Here is a 17387-nt window from a genome sequence, read left to right as displayed (position 1 = left end):
CTATCTTCTTCCTTTTTTTTTTTTTAAACATATAATGTATTATTTGTTTCAGAGGTACAGGTCTGTGATTCAACAGTGTTGCACAATTCACAGCCCTCACCATACCGCATACCCTCCCCAATGTCTATCACCCAGCCACCCCATCCCTCCCACTCCCCACCACTCCAGCAACCCTCAGTTTGTTTCCTGAGATTAAGAATTCCTCATATCAGTGAGGTCATTCTTAACAGGCAAAATCACAGCTCTCCAGGAACACTCAATCTGGGCCGCTCCCAATGACTAGAAAACTATCAAAATTCTAGACCAAGTCTAGAAATAACCCTGCAGCCCAAGATTATCTGTTATTTGTCAAGAATCTGTGGGTTGGTTTTGTTTTTTTGTTTGTTTTCTGGGGTTTCTTTTGAAAAACAAAAACTGTGTGGCATGGATCCTTCATGGGAGGCAACGTGTCAAAGCAAAGCTAAAATCAGCTTCTTTGCATTACAAACACCATGGTTGTGAAAGATCAGCTCACTGCCTACATTTGGTTCATGTGTGCTCCCGTTCCCCTTATGCTACTTGTAGCATGTCGTATTCCCCTGAATACTACCAACTCGATTACTCTCAACTCAGAAGTATATTGGAGGGTCATTTTCATGACTAAGGTGTTAATGTTTATTTCACTCATACACATGAAAAATAAAATTATTTGGTAAAAATCAGATATCAACAGCTAGTTACTTGCGTGGGGGTATTTTAACTCTACGTGTAATCATTCTCCCTAAAAATTCAATCCTCAAAAATCCAATTACACTCACAACCATTTCAAGCAACCTGGTATCCTTCCTGGAAAGGGGCAATTTGCATCTTGCTCAAACTAAGATAAAGTTTTAAGGAAGAATTCTAACATTATACTGTTTTCCATTTTAATTCATTACTATTATGGGGCATATTAAATTAGTTTTTAAAAAAAATGAAACAAGAAATTTACCTACTTTAAAACTACATTTGACAGAAAATTGAGTTCTTCCATAAATACTGAGAATCTGTCCTGAGCAATTGATTCTTCAGCATATAATGACTTGGGCATGCATGTAAGGGTATTCTTGATTCGGATATTTTCAAATTTCCCACTTCACAGAATTCGTCATTACTAGTTTGCCAAGTGGGATCTATAGAAGGTGAGTAGAAAGAAACATTCTTATTTTGCACAATGTAAAATTAAAGACAGAGTATGATTCTGAGAACCATGGCACTGGTTGAAATAAGTAAAACAGTTTATCCTCATACTGCTCAGTAAACCTTTTTATCTTGAAAATCATCAGTTTTCAAATAGCTTTCCACAAATTTGAGTTGAAATGCTCATGTGTCCTTTGTCAGATTTCTAACTTTGTTGGAAATTGAGGGAATTTAATTTTAGATTCTGTCCAATAATTGGTCTTTCCCAATATTCAGCAGATGTTGGATAAGAATACACAATAGTTTATTCTTCAGAAAAAATAATTTTGATAATTTAGTAACTGTTTTAGAAATATTTTAAATATAGTTTATGTGGGTGGTTTCAAAGATTTTTTTCATTCCCAAACCCTTTGACTAAAGAAAGGCTTATGTGAATTCTTAAATAGAAGAGATAAAAGCAGAGCTGCTCTGACTGAGGCTGGGTTTGAGCCTGGAGACCCCATCTAGTGGCTTCCTCTTTCCCCATTTTCTCTATCTCCTGAAGTGAAATCCAAAGAGGCTATATCCTGCACCATTAGGAAACCACTGTTCTGTTTTATTTTTTTTTTTTTAAAGATTTTATTTATTTATTTGAGAGAGAGAGAATGAGAGACAGAGAGCATGAGAGGGAGAAGGGTCAGAGGGAGAAGCAGACTCCCTGCCGAGCAGGGAGCCCGATGCGGGACTCGATCCAGGGACTCCAGGATCATGACCTGAGCCGAAGGCAGTTGCTTAACCAACTGAGCCACCCAGGCGCCCCACTGTTCTGTTTTAATACAAACTATTTGTGGGTTTTAATCATCTACTATTTGTGCCTTAATCACCTACTGCTTGAGCATTTATCCACCTAATTAGAGGTTGCTTATGAATCTCTATAAAAATTATATACATATCTTGTTTATTGGGTTGCCATTCTCCTGATTATATGCTCAACTGTCTAGAGTCCATATATAGTCAATATACTCTGAAAGACCAATTAAGAGAATATCACTTATCCTTCTATATTCTATTTTGTTTTTCAGCAATGAGCTCATCAACAGGGAAGCTAACTGTCCAAGCATGTAAGTCTAGTTAGCTCATAAAAACAAGTTCAATTTCCACATGAGAAAGGACACTATCTTCAAGTTAGCTCATAATTTCCCATCCATGTCACACATTTTCTTTGGAAGAGAGTAACAATTGGACAACAGATGGACATACATTTTTCTAACTCTGAGACTGATCTTTTTCATCTTGTTCAAGAAAAACATTTTACATGGTGGGAATTTGGGGGCAATTTGAAGAAATTATGTATTTCTGTCTTGGAATAAATGGGCTTGCTTTTCTAATTTTTTTAAAAATGCTATGAAATGTTCTTTCTGCTGAGAAATAAAATCACAAGAAAGCGATAAATGGGAAGGAAACAGATCCTATTGTCTGTGACTGAGCTATAAAATTTGCTTAATACATTCATTTTCATGGTTGACAGCAGCTCCGCCCACTCACTTCATATCACTGTGGCCTAAATTTTGAAAGATTTTATCAAAGTGGTGATGAATTTGAGCAAAGGTATTCATGCATTTGCCTCTCTGTCTTGCAAACACACTATATATTTCTATTCATTTATTCATTCATTCAATGAGTATCTTTTTCACATCTACCAAGTGCCAGAAAGTGAATACCACTATGAATAAGATACGATCCCTCCTCTAAAATGAAGAGCTTGAAGGTAGGGGAAGACATAAATAAATCAAGAAATGTTAAAATGGTGTGATAAATGTTACAACATAGAAAGTGCAGTCAATCACAGAGTCAGCTTAACCTGGTCTTGTAGGGTCAGAAAGTGATCCCTGAGACAGGAGAGAGAGAAGTCAAGTGACAAGTGGAATGAGTGCCCTGAGCAGGGGCAGTAGTATGTAAAAATGTCTTCAGAAAAGCAAGAACATGGTCATTTCTTGTAACTGAAAAATGTCAGTGTAACAGGAACATTGAATGGGGGTTGGTGAACATGGGAAATGGGTATGATTAATAGTGATCAAGGACCAGAACCATGCTGAAACATTCTGACTTTATTTGGAGGACAATGGGAAGTCCCTAAAGGGTTTACACATACAAGAAAGATCAGTCAGTTTTCAGTATGGAGAATAGATTAGGAGAGCAGGACCAGAAGCAGGGCGATGAACTAAAGCTGTTGCGGTCCTCCAGATGAGAAAAATGGTAGTCTAGACTAGAGTAATGGCAGAGTGAGGGAGATTTCTAAAATGACTGGCCACAATGCAGTGTAGTCAATATCAGTAAAATGAGTTTTCTTTTTTGATACCCAATTAGTTGGAACAAGAATTGAATCTACCATATTTTCTTTATTAGCACCATGTTTGGTATATGTGCTGCCGAAGCGAGTACTTTAGCACCATGTTTGGAACAGGCTTAATTCTTAGGAACCCTAAGCAGCAAAGTAATCTCTAATCTGATGCACATAATACAGTACATATTTATTCCCACCAATAGTGAATGGGATGTTTATGTGGAAACACGGAACTCTCCATCCTGCAGTGTGAGAAACTGGTCATTATACATTAACCCATGCACACCTTAGGAACTAGTCATGCAGGAAAATATATGGGAGAAGGAGTTCCAACAAATGGACAATTACTTGTCTGGGGAGTTCTTCTGGTGAAGACTTCATGTCAAAGTAACACACTGGATCATCTGAAACTGGGAAGCAATAGTCTTAGTAGGAGCTCCCAGGACATCTAGACAATGGATACCATAAATCCTCAGGACACACACTTTGTGATATGTCAACCCTTTGTAGTTTAACATAGCTTTAGTAGACAATATATATCCACATCTATCAATACAGGGATGAGCAAAACATCAACATATCAGGAAACACAGAGGATAGATATTAATATTGTACATGTTTGTATAATGATAAATGTCAGTACTACATTACAGTTCTCTATTAGGTACTCTGAATCAAAGACTATAGAGACATTTCTTATAACTTAATGATCTTTTCTCTTCAGGTTGTGGTAAACGAGTTGTTCCATTAATAGTCAACAGAATAATGTCTGGAGACATTGCAGCCAAGGCTGCCTGGCCTTGGAAGCTTCCCTTCAGCGTAATAACATACATCAGTGTGGGGCCACCTTGGTCAGTAATACGTCGCTCATCACTGCAGCACACTGCTTTACGAAGTAAGTTACTGACTGTAAGTTGGCCTCCACTATTGTTAAAAAACTAAGTTTTATTATGTTCTGAGTAATAACCAATGCCCCCAAATATTACTGAGGTAAATGAGAAACTTTTCTTTCTGGTTCTTTTCTAATATAATGTTATAGCTGCATACTTCTTTGCAAAATTAGTGGGGGTAGTAGTCATTATCCAGCACTCATTGGTCATGGCCTCACAGGTTTTGGGGAGGGGTGTTGGAGTATAGTTGACACAAATGTTACATTAGTTTCAGGTGTATAACATGTTGATTCAGCTTATCTATATGTTCTGCGGTGCTCACCACAAGTGTAGCTGCCATCTACCACCACACAACACTATTATAGCATCATTGACTATTATTTCCCATGCTGGGCCTTTTATTCCTGTGAGTTATTCATTCCATATTTTTCTCATCCCTCAATCCCCTTCTCCTCTGGCAACTACCAGTATGTTCTCTGTATTTATAGATCTGATTCTACTTGTTTATTCCTTTTTTTTTGGATTCCACATATGAGTGAAATAATATGGTATCTGTCTTTCTCAGTCTGAATTATTTATTATTAGCATAATACCTTCTAGGTTCATCCATGCTGTTACAAATAGCATGATCTCATCCTTTTTTATGGCTGTGTAATATTCCTGTGTGTGTGTGTGTGTGTGTGTGTGTGTACACATGTGTATGTATACACCTCACATCTTCTTTATCTACTCATTTATCAGTGGATACTTAAGTTGCATCCATATGTGGGCTATTGTAAATAATGATGCAATAAAACATAGGGGTGCACACGTTCTGCATGGAGCACTGGGTGTTATGCACAATGAATCATGGAACACTATATCTAAAACTAATGATGTAATGTATGGGGATTAACATAACAATAAAAAAATTAAAAAAAAACATAGGGGTGCACATAACCTTTTACTTTTAGTTTCTTTTTTTAAGTTTTTATTTAAATTCCACTTAGTTAACGTACAGTGTAATATTGGTTTCAACTGTACAATTTAGTGCTTCAACACTTACATACAACACCCAGTGCTCATCATAACAACTGCACTCCTTAATCCCCACCACCTATTTAACCCATCCCTCTATCCACCTCCCCTCTGGTAACCATCAGTTTATTCTCTATAGTTAAGAGTCTGTTTATTGGTTTGCCTCTCTCTCTTTGTTCCCCTATGCTCATTTGTTTTGTTTCTTAAATTCCACATATGAGTGAAATCATATGGTATTTGTCTTTCTCTGATTTACTTCATTTAGCATAATACTCTAACTCAACGTCAATGCAAATGGTTAAGACTTCATTCTTTTTTTATGGCTGAGTAATAACCCATTGCATATATATACCATATCTTCTTTATCCATTCATCAGTTGGGTATTTGGGCTGTTTTCATAATTTGGCTATTGTAGATAATACTGCTATAAACATTGGGGTGCATGTATCCATTTGAATTAGTATTTTTGTGTTCTTTGGGTAAATACCTAGTAGTGTGGTTGCTAGGTCATAGTTCTATTTTCAACTTTTTGAGGAACCTCCATACTGTTTTCCAGAGTGGCTGTACCAGTTTGCTATTCCCACCAACAGTGTAAGGGGGGATTCCCCTTTCTCCACATCCTGGCCAACACCTGTTTCTTATCTTTTTAATTTTAGCCATTCTGATAGGTTTAAGGTGATGTCTCATTTGGCTTTGATTTGCATTTCTCTGATGACCAGTGATGTTGAGCATCTTTTCATGTGTCTGTTGGCCATCTGTATGTCTTCTTTGGAAAAATGTCTATTTGGGCCCTCTGCTCATTTTTCAAGTGGAGCACTTGGGGGGGTTTTTTGGTGTTGAGTTGTATAAGTTCTTTTTATATTTTGAATATTAACCCCTTATCAGATATATCATTTGCAAATACATTCTCCCACTCAGTAGGTGTCCTTTTTGTTTCGTTGATGATTTCCTTCACTGTGCAAAAGACCCCATATAGCCAAAGCAATCTTGAGAAAGAATAGGGCTGGAGGAATCACAATCCCAGATTTCAAGATATACTACAAAGTTGTAATCAAGACAATATGATATTGGCACAAAAAATAGACACATAGATCAATAGAGCAGAATAAAGTTCCCAGAAATAAACCCACCATTATATGGTCAATTAATCTACAACAAAGGAGGCAAGAATATACAATGGGAAAACACAGTCTCTTCAACAAACGGTATTGGGAAAACCCGACAGCTACATGCAAAAGAATGAAACTGGACCACCATCTTACACCATACACAAAAATAAACTCAAAGTGGATTAAAGATCTAAATGTGAGACCTGAAACTATAAAATTCCTAGAAGAAAATATAGGCAACAATCTCTTTGACATTAGCTGTAGAAACATTTTCTAGACATATCTCCTTGGGTAAGGGAAACAAAAGCAAAATTAAACTACACCAAAACTACACTACTATTTTGGGACTACACCAAAATAAAAAGCTTTTGCATGGTGAAGGAAACCATTAACAAAATAAAACAAAAGACAGCCCACCAAATGGGAGAAGATATTTGCAAATAAAATTCTGACTTATGATACCATAGTAAATTCTGCCTCCCTGAGTCTAAATCTGTATAGAGACAGATTCTTAAAGTTTGAAAGACATCAGAGCTCAATAAGTCAGTATGTTAGAACCCACAGAAATCCCTTATGCAGGTGCCTAGTTTGTCATGAGTAATGGAGAGCTTACTATCTCCAAAGTTTGCCAATTTTGTGGTAGATGGTTTTACTTTTGCAAATATCTTTATAACACTGAACACCAAATCTGCAACCTAGTAACTTCCACCCACTGAAATTTGTTCTTTCATCTGGAGCAGCGAGGATCAAATTTATTTTTTTCCCCATAGAACCATGGAGAGAACTAGTCCCTTATTTTCTCTTTTTCAGGCCAAACAATACAAAATGGGTGAGAATCTCCAAACCATATGTGAAAATAAATATCACTACTTTATTTCACAGCATCAACTTCAGATGTCCTACAACCTTGGTTCTTCTCCTCTGCATGTTCTTGATTTTGTCAGTGACTCCCTTGAAATATTCTTCCAAGAACTAAATACACTTTTCAAAATAGATAATATGACCAATGTCATAATGACAAAGTAAAATGGGAGGGCTTCTGAAAACATAAAACAATATAAATTGAATGTGACAATAATAGATAGCTTGGTAACTAAACAATTCTATCTAAAGGATCATGATTAAGAATTGCTATTAAAATGCTGAGGATGTTTTTTATGGCCCACCAAAGACCTTAATCCTGCACCCTGTCCTAGACAGTGTATTTTCTAGGCTTGGCAGATGATGTGGAAGTTATAATCAATAAAGTAGCTGATGACAGATGCTGGAAAGGATAACCAATGTTTGGGTAAGAAAAACAGAAATTTCAAAAGGACTTTAATTATGTTAGAGTAATAAGCAAGAACTAAATGATTAATTTTAGTAGGTATAAACGTAAAGCTCTAAATGTGTCCAAAAAAATTGAAGTATATCAGTACCGAAAGCATATTTGTGCTTTAACCTGTGAAAATTGCTTAGAAATTCTTGCCAGAAAATAACCCACTATGAAGTCAGTTGTTCACAAAACTACTCTGTGATTTAAAGTGAATTAAAATAAATGCAGATTTCAAATAAAGGAGATATTAGACTTTTCATTGGTCAAATTCTGACTGGGATAGTGAATTCTGTCCTGGACAACACACTTAAAAGAAAACTTGACAAAATGAAATACTCTTAGAGTACAGAGTGTTGGGTGATAAAAAAAAAAAAAAAAAGTGATAGTATAACCATACAGCCTTGCCTTTCAAAACCTATGTCTGAGATGCTTTCCTGGGGAAGAGAATTAGGGAATCAAGGAAGAACTTGTCAACAGTTAGAGCTGTTCAAACATGCAAGGGATTCCAAGGTGAAGAAAGAGACTAAGGGAAGGAGAGGTCCCCACCTGCAGAAGGGTTCAAGTGAAGACAATTGCTACTTGAGAGTGTGTTCTTGCAACAGCAACTATTACCATTTATTAAGCTCTGGTGTGCTACAAATTTTTGGTTAGATGCTTAAGATTTGTTTTATATAATTCTTACACTCACTTCATTAAGTAAATGCCTGCTTGATAAGCCCTTTTATGCTGAAGGAAATAAGAAAAGTTAAGTTGGGATGCCTGGGTGGCTTAGTCAGTCAAGCATCTGACTCTTGATTTGGGCTCAGGTCATGATCTCAGGGTTGTGAGATCGAGCCCTGGCATCAGGCTCCCTGCCCAGCACTTAAGCTTCTCTCTCTCCCTCTCTCCCCGTGACCGTCTCCCTGCTCATGTACATTTTCTCTCTCTCTCTAAAATAAATAAATTAAAAAAAAAAAAAAAAAAGAAAGTTAAGTACCTTGCCCCAGGTCACAATGTTAGGGGATGGTGGAACTGAACATAAGCATATATGTCTGCCTCATGCAAAGTCCTATCTTTCAAGCACTGGATCAGTGAGAGGACCAAATAACTTTTTATGGCCTTCCCTACTCTGGGATTATTTGATATCATTGCAGTCTTATACAAAATTAACACTTTAAGAACTCTTTTCATGTGATTGATTTTCAGGCTAATAATCAACAAAATTCCCAGATCCTTTTTACAGGGATGGTTTCCAGACCAGGAGTCACACTTTGATTTTTTACATTTTAGTTGAGGATCTAAATTACTGTTTTATACTTATCACCACTAAATTGCACCTTTTTAAAATTTGGGCCTAGATTAAAAATTTAGAAAGTTTATCTGTAATCTTCACTTAGTATCTCTCATATCAGGTGTTTTTTTGGGGGTTGTTATCTACAAATATAGCAAGTACAAGCTGTATTAAATAGTATGAGGGTGTTCTGTGAAAGCTCTAGAATGTTACTTTCAGTTGAATAAATACAATTCAAGGTCTGTCCTTTGCATTCCCAAGTTCAAAATACTTGATTTATGTTAAGTTTATCTAGGCATGATTAAGTTGAAGGAGGAAATTTACATCAATAAAACTCAAAAAAGACTGATTTATAAACAAAAATGTCAATATATTTATACTATATGAACACTTATGTTCACAAACCAATTTTTTTTTTTTTTAAGAGAGAAAGGGAGCGTGAGCAGGGAGGGGCAGAGGAAGAAGGAGAGAGAGAATCTTAAGCAGGCTCCATGCTTAGCACAGAGCCCAACATGGGGCTCAATCTCACAACTCTGAGATCATGACCTGAGCCCAAATCAAGAGCCAGACACTTAACTGACTGAGCCACCCAGGTGCCCCCACAAACCAGTTTTTATTTAGTTTTTCTCATTTGAGTATTTTTGCACATCAAAATTGTGTATAAAAACACAATTTCAATTTTAAATTTTAAGTTGCCTTAGAGAAAAAAATAATAATCCTAACACAATTACAGCTGTCAAACTGGACGTAAACCCCGTTATATGTTTATATGCTTCTTTCTCTGACTAAAGCTACCTATTAAGAAATAATTAGGTTGAGAAACAAGTACCTATGTGAGCAATATCTGTCTCTGCTTATCCCTCATGGATGATGTTAGTTCAATTACTTAGTTAAGAACACTAATCTTGCTACTAACAAATAGATTTTGATGGGAAACCATGTCCAATAAAGAGAAGAGCAAAGACAGGCAAGCAGACATGATACTAGGCAAATAGTTTAACCCATCTAGACTTTATTTTCCTTAAGTATAAAACAAAGGCTTTACCAGAGGATCTTTCATTACTAGATGACCTTTCCAATCTCTATACGTACCATGATCCACCAGTTGCTCAAGCCCACAAACTAGAAGTCACCCACAAGCTGGAAGTCACCCACAGTTGGTCATCTTTCACAAGACTTCTGACAACTTTTACCTTGTTAATTCTTGCCCTCCAGGAATCTATTCTCCGGAAAGAACCTATGTGATTTTTTCAAATGTACGTGAGACTACATTACTCATGGCTTAAAATTATCCAAGGAATTCCCATATCACTTGAACAAAATCTAAACACTTTATTCATGACCTATAAGACACTCTAAAATCTGGTTCCTGCCTACCTCGTCAGCTTCATGCCCCACCGCTCTTCCCTTGTGTCTCAAACTGTAGTAAGACCTTGGGAAGTTGGTCTGGAAACTTGTCTACCTGTCTTCTCACAGCTGGCTCCTCATCAATCATGTCTCAGTCTAAACACCATATTCTCAAAAGAGAATTATCTACCTACCCACCCATCCCATACTCTATTCAATTGCTCTATTTTATTTTATTCATAACCATTATTACTGCTTGGATTTATTTATCTGTTAATTTGTTTTGCTCTTTTTCCTTCACTGGAATTGAATACAGCCAGCAGCAGGCACTTTTTCTGTCTGGTTCATAACTTTAACCCCAACACTTCAAATAAGACTCACCATATATAATTTCAATAAATATTTGTTGGAGAGATAAATGAATGATAGTTTATATGCTTTACAGTTCTAGAATTCAATAATTCTTTTTTGGATTTCAGCTCTAAGATACTGTTTGTACACAGTTTATCTTTCAAAATAGCAATAGACTATATTTAAAGGTCAAAGGAAACTATCATTACAGCCAAATATTTTTAAGATGGAGTTTTTTATTAGCCTTTATGCAATTATTATAGTGCAGTTTATATATTCTGTTCATTTCTAACCTTTTCCAGTAATGCAAATCCACATCAATGGACTGTTAGCTTTGGGACAACAATCAACCCTCCACTAATGAAAAGAAATGTCAGAAGAATTATTGTCCATGAAAGATAGCACTCCCCAGCAAGAGAAAACGACATTGCCGTCGTGCAGTTCTCTCCCATGGTCACCTTTACTGATGACATCCGCCGGGTTTGTCTGCCAGAAGCCTCTACATCCTTCCAACCAAATTCCACTGTCTATATCACAGGATTTGGAGCACTCTTCCATGGTGGTAGGTATTTCAAAAAGGACCACAGAGCACTATGTCCAATTTAGGACAGTGTGATTTAATCTCCATCAATATTATCCTGCCAGCCATTTCCACACAGCTTGGTTGGATTAGTTAGAGCTCTTATTGTGTAAGTGACAGAAACTCAACTCTTACTGAAGCAAAAATAATAATAAAATGGCAAATTTGGCCCTTGTAATTTAGAAGTCAAGAAAGATGAGAAGAGTCTGGTTTCAGACATAGCTGGATTCAGGAGTATGGAGTATGATGTCATTTGATTCTGAATCTCTGAATCTTCCCATTTCTGGCTCTGTTTTCCCTGAGGTTGCCTTCATATGGAGGGATTCTATCTCCACATAGTGTCAAAGGTGACCAACAACATCAGGGTTTACATCATCTTCCCCTAGTAGCTGCAGAGGGAAGAACCTGTCCTCTTTGCCAGAATCTACGTTAATCCCTGAAAAGGTCTTTTTTGGTCCTGTTTGTGTCCAGGGGTACTTGGATTGACTGGCGAACTCAAACCCTCATTCCTGTGTCTATACCGAGAAAGGCAGGTGTGTGATAGACAGGCTGGTCAGAATCACATGGAATAAGGGAGAGGCAGTTCCAAAAGGTTGGGCTTCAAGGAAGACATGAGAGAAGCAATGTTCCCTCAGCAACACTAGAGTCTTATGTGCTCTTCTCTATGCAATGCCAGGTGTTCATCAGGTGTGCTGTCATCCTCATGCCCACCTTCACTCCGAGACTCCCTCCCTCTATGCCCCATCTTTGTGAGCCTCCCTTGACTCTTTTCATCTCCTCCTCCCCTTGGTTTGCTCCACTACTCATTTTCACCTTCCTCAGTCACCTTACAAGTTTTCCTATTGCTCCGCTACAATGTCCAGTTGCAGCAAAATCTGCTTCAGAACTACAGAGGTTAACTTAAAAGGGATCAAGAATAAGAATAGTGTGTAGAGATAGTCTCTGATAACAAAGCTTCCATGGCCCTCTCTAAAATGATTTAACTTGATATATTAACTTAAACTTCTAATAAATAAAAATGATTTTGTTTTTGAATATTTTTGGGCATACTTAGATACACTCTGGATCATAAAATCTGGTGTAGGTACATACATATAACAACAGCAAGAGAGTTTACTTAACTCTGGGAAATGTTTTTCTTCCTAGTATAGGTATTTATAAAATGTGATAAGGATAATAATTATCATTTAAATGTGCCAGATTTTAAAGGGGAATTTATTCTCTAGAAACTGCTTACATTAACCTCATTCTGTATTGACAATTTTAGTATGAAATAGATTAGATCGGGAAAAAAAATTCCACTCACTTCATTCTAGCTAAGGATGTTGATTGTAAACACTAAAATGACTTTGTTTTCCCTGAAGGGGAATCCCAAAATAATCTTCAAGAAGCCAAACTGAAAATCATAAGTAATGATGTGTGCAAGCAACCACATGTATATGGCCATGATATAAAATCTGGAATGTTTTGTGCTGGATATCTGGAAGGAATATATGATGCCTGCAGGGTAGGTGGAGAGGGATTATTTTAATATCATTAACCCAAAACATTTTTATCTCTTTCAAGAAATATTCTATGTTCTTTATGTTAGTACTAATACAGATATCTTGTCAGTTCAATAATTTCTAAATGCAGATTTCACAACACAAACATTTTTAGGTGTTTCATTAAGCAAAATGTTATAAACAGAGTTTCTTTGATGCTATCAAACAAACCAACAAATTAAATTTTCTTAATACCAGAAGTCCAAAGTTTCATAAAGCAGAGTCCCTTTTCTTAAAGTGCTCTCATCTAGAAAGTAAATAATCATGAGCAATGAACTATGATGAGATTTTTAAATGATATAAGGGATAACAAATATTTTTAGCATGAAGGGAACATTTTTGCAGCAAGTATCAGAGAGATCATACTGAAGGATATGAGACCTGAGGATAAATGGCTCTTACCCAGTTATAGAATAAGAGAACAGTATTATTTTTCTATATATAGAAAGAGCATAGCAAAAATTATGAAGGTGTGAAATTATAATTCATATTTGAGGGAATCCCAAGTAATCTGTTGGGTCTCAGCCTAAGGAGGAGGAGAGGCCGTTACACTAGGTGAGAAGGTGGATCAGGCCATGTTGGGACTACCTGGTGCCCTTCCCAGTGCCTTCCTCTGCTGTCCAATAGCTATCCTGCAGGTATGTTTTCTGATGAAGGTAGAAAGTGTATTTCTTCCTGGACGTTCTTGCTTTATAACATGAGATTCTTGAAAACTCCAAGAAGGTGACTACATGGTGAAATATCAAAATTGTTTTGATATTGGGTGACAGAAAACTCTGCCCAGTCTCACAAATTACACACGTAAACTTCTGTCAGAAAAGAGCAGGGAGTTTTGTAGCCTATAGGCTGGGCAAGAGCGGAATCTGGTACATATCCAGCGTCAGTTGCTGAGAATGTGGAAGGAGGCAGCTAGAATTCAGAGAATGTACAGAGAGGTCCAAGCCATGATGGACAAGGGGAAAGTAGTGACAGGAGTCCATTTGCAGACAGCACATGGGAATCTAGGCAAATGGTGAGATTAGTGATATGCCTCAGGAAGGAGGTGGTCATAAAGAGATTTCACTGAATTGGGGAACAGAGGTAAGATTCCTGCTCCATGACTGTGCAAGTGAGTGGTAAGACAAAGGTCTAGCCATAGAAAAATTGGGGAGAATATCGAGAAAGTGACTCAGGGACAGGGTCCAAGACAGGAATACAGTGATTATAACTGAGGCTCATGGTGAGGGGTTTAGTCTGTCCAATAAAACCGAGGTCCAAGCACCCTGCTTGGAGTCAGAAAAAAATCAACACCAGCTAGACTTTCTGTTTGTGTACTTGAAATTTGCCAGTAGACCTTAGTCATTCTTCACACACACACACACACACACACACACACACACACACACACACACAGAGTAACTGTTTGAGGTGATAGATGTGTTAATTAACTGATTGTTGTAATCATTTCACGAAGTATATGTATGTTAAATATCATGTTTGTACACTTTAAATATACACAATTTTATTTGTCAATTATATGTCTATAAAGCTGAAAAAATTAAAATGTGGAAATTGAAATTTAAAGCTCTTATAACTTTTGAAATCTATGTTTCAATTAATTATTCTATAATTGGTAATCAATACATATGCTATAGAATAAAATATGTGGTTCATCAGAATATTTTAAGTAATAAGCTTTATATTTAGCTAATTTTCTTTCTTTTATTTTCAGGGTGATTCTGGGGGACCTTTAGTTGTAAAGGATCTTAAAGACACCTGGTATCTCATTGGAATTGTGAGCTGGGGAGATAACTGTGGTCAAAAGAACAAACCTGGAGTCTACACAAATGTGGTTTATTACCGAAAGTGGATCACTTCAAAAACAGGCCTCTAATTCACTGTAAAAGTTAAATATTGATATCAGTAAGGAGGCAATACATGTATGAGAATTTAAATATTCAGTGGATGTAGTACAATAAAGTGAGATTAAATGACATTATTTATTTTAGAATCACTTCTATCAAGCAATAACCCACAGCCAATTTAAAAGGAATTTAAATCCTTATAAATTTGTAAAGTAGTGGGTCAATTTAACCTGGCAGGAAGAATACAGCCAAGACACTCAGTTCTTTACATCATGCAAGTTGGAGTATAAAAGAGGTGTAATGCAAATTTTGAAAATAATCCATGATCTTTAGAATGTCTTTGTCAAGAAGATCCCCTTAAGTGAGAAAGTTTTTAATCTCTTAAAGAGTTCAGGAAAACCTTATAGAATTCCTTATCGTTTCTCCTGAGCTCACCAATACTTTTTTTTTTAATTTTTCCTTATTATTCCAAGTTTTCCAAAGAGATTTTTCACCATAATACATTTTCTACTTATAAACCCTTTGGAAGGATCCTTGAAAAAAAAGTTATATCTAGGAAACAAACTATGGTGATAAATCAAGCCAGAGATCTTCTAACCTTTCTCTGTTGTGAAATCTCCCTAATTTTTTGGTGATTTTTTTAAACACAGACACATAGAGAAAGAGAAATACTGATTTATATATCCAGAGAAATCCTGATTAATAAATGAATATACATAATAATTAGCTAATCAAAAATGTATCCTTGTTTACAAAAACTGGGGGAAGGTGATGGTAACTTCATGAGTCATTACAAAACAATGGCACAAAAATTTGACATTTCATAGATGCATTTACATGTTTGAACCACCAGGAGGTGGCTCTGTACCTTTCTATAAGGTTAAATGCCTTGAAAAAAATTGAGAATTTGCTAATATGTTGAATAATCAATGAGCTTTGTCTTTCTACATAGAAAGAAACATTCATACCTTTGAATTGCTGCAGCTAATTATCTCTTAAGGCTTGTGGCATTAGCCTAACTATTGCAACCATGAAACACTAGTTTAAAAAAATTTTAATAAATATAAATTTTAAGGACCTACCATACAGAACACATGAACAAAGTGATCTGAAAAACCAAATGTACCCCCAAAGTAAAGTGTCTCCTGAAGATATTAGGAGAGTCAGGCTTGTGTATTCCATGATACAATTAAAGGAAGGCTTTGTAGAAACAGTTACTCCGTGACAATGTCAGCTAAACATCAGGCTTATGGGCAGGTCCAAGTATAAGCCAAACCACTGAAAAAATTGAGTTACTTTATAACAATGTCTCCCTATGCGCTATTGATAAGCCATGAAAATAATCCTACAATAATCTAAAAGACACTAACAATTTATTTACACTCACAAAAAAATATCCATAACCTGGACCCACAGAATTTTAAAGCTTAGGAAAGACTGCAAGTCATGCAGGCCAACACACCTATGGTTCAGCTAGCTGAAGCCAGGAAATGTAAATGACTTGGTGAACCTATAGGTAGTTTGTATCCCCAGTGGGCCTAGAACCCAGGTACCAATTTCACATGCCCTTTCCCTCACAAAGTCCCTTTCTGATCACCTATATTTATTAAATAATCAGATCTATAAGAATTCCAGTGACTTCTATTGAATCTATTTTAAATTAGAAAACAAGATCTTAAGAATTTTCAGTGATGTGATTCACTTGGGCAGCTGGCTGCCAATTCTCTGAACTCATTTTAAGATAAAGTTGCTTCTTCACATATAAAAATATACATAGGCTTATAAATTAGTTGATATTATGGTAGTAAGATGTAATTCTGACTTTTAATGTTAAGATTCAAGAAATGATCCTAGAGTTATAAACTTTGTATTGCTAAACTGTTCCATGCACCATTTCATTCTTGTTCACATATAAGCAAGTACTGATATATCATTTTAAATCTAATAATAAAGTTGATGATCAGAGCATTCTACAAATAATATCACTGAATCTGTGTTAGGCCAAATCTTAGCATGAATCTTACAACTGCTGTTAGGGATTGCATTTCTTTTAAATAACTATTTTGGGTCATTTTGGTTATTGTGATAACCAAAAATATCTCCACATGTTGACAAATGTCCCCTGTTGAGAACTATTGCTCTGAAAGCATTTGATCATTTTTAGAAATGCAAGAGATGGGAAATGCAAGCCAACTGGGTGGCTCAGTTGGTTAAGCATCCTACTCTTGGTCTGCTTAAGATTCTCTCTCTCTCTCCCTTCCCCCATTCTCTCTCTCTCCCTCTCTCTAAAATAAATGAATAAATAAAATCTCAAAAAAAAGATAAGCAAGAGATATCTCAAAATTATGACACTGAGTATTCAAAAATTATGGTCTCCTGATCAAACTGAACATTCACTATCATGTTTCTAAAAGAAGTAGCAGAATAAGACAGTGGCTATTTCAAATACAGACTGATCTCCTTGTACACAATGTGCTTGAAGGATTTCTCTCATACCCTTGCCTAAACTAGGTAGAGTATATTCATGGAGTGCCATTAACCATAACCTTGAAGGTAGGCTTTTATAAATACATCCTCTAGTAGAGTTTCTCTATCTTGACCACAATCACAGTAGAAAATATATTTCACAACACAGCTC

The 17387-nt window shown here is 36.2% G+C and overlaps 1 protein-coding gene across 1 annotated transcript in view; it reads left to right on the top strand.

Annotated features, from left to right (window-relative positions):
* The window catches only part of LOC116629143 (transmembrane protease serine 11A-like), a 34396-nt gene extending 19618 nt beyond the window's left edge, over nucleotides 1–14778 (top strand). The window contains 6 exon segments of the mRNA XM_032399444.1: nucleotides 2220–2258; nucleotides 4206–4283; nucleotides 4286–4376; nucleotides 11084–11343; nucleotides 12726–12868; nucleotides 14617–14778. Coding sequence (XP_032255335.1) covers nucleotides 2220–2258; nucleotides 4206–4283; nucleotides 4286–4376; nucleotides 11084–11343; nucleotides 12726–12868; nucleotides 14617–14778 — 773 coding nt within the window.
* The last annotated feature ends 2609 nt before the right edge of the window (nucleotides 14779–17387 follow it).

Source organism: Phoca vitulina, unplaced genomic scaffold, assembly GCF_004348235.1.
Source record: "Phoca vitulina isolate PV1807 unplaced genomic scaffold, GSC_HSeal_1.0 scaffold3, whole genome shotgun sequence".
NCBI classification, from domain to species: domain Eukaryota; kingdom Metazoa; phylum Chordata; class Mammalia; order Carnivora; family Phocidae; genus Phoca; species Phoca vitulina.
The sequence above is the reverse complement of the archived record's forward strand: the minus strand, read 5'-3'. Positions and strand labels throughout refer to the sequence as shown.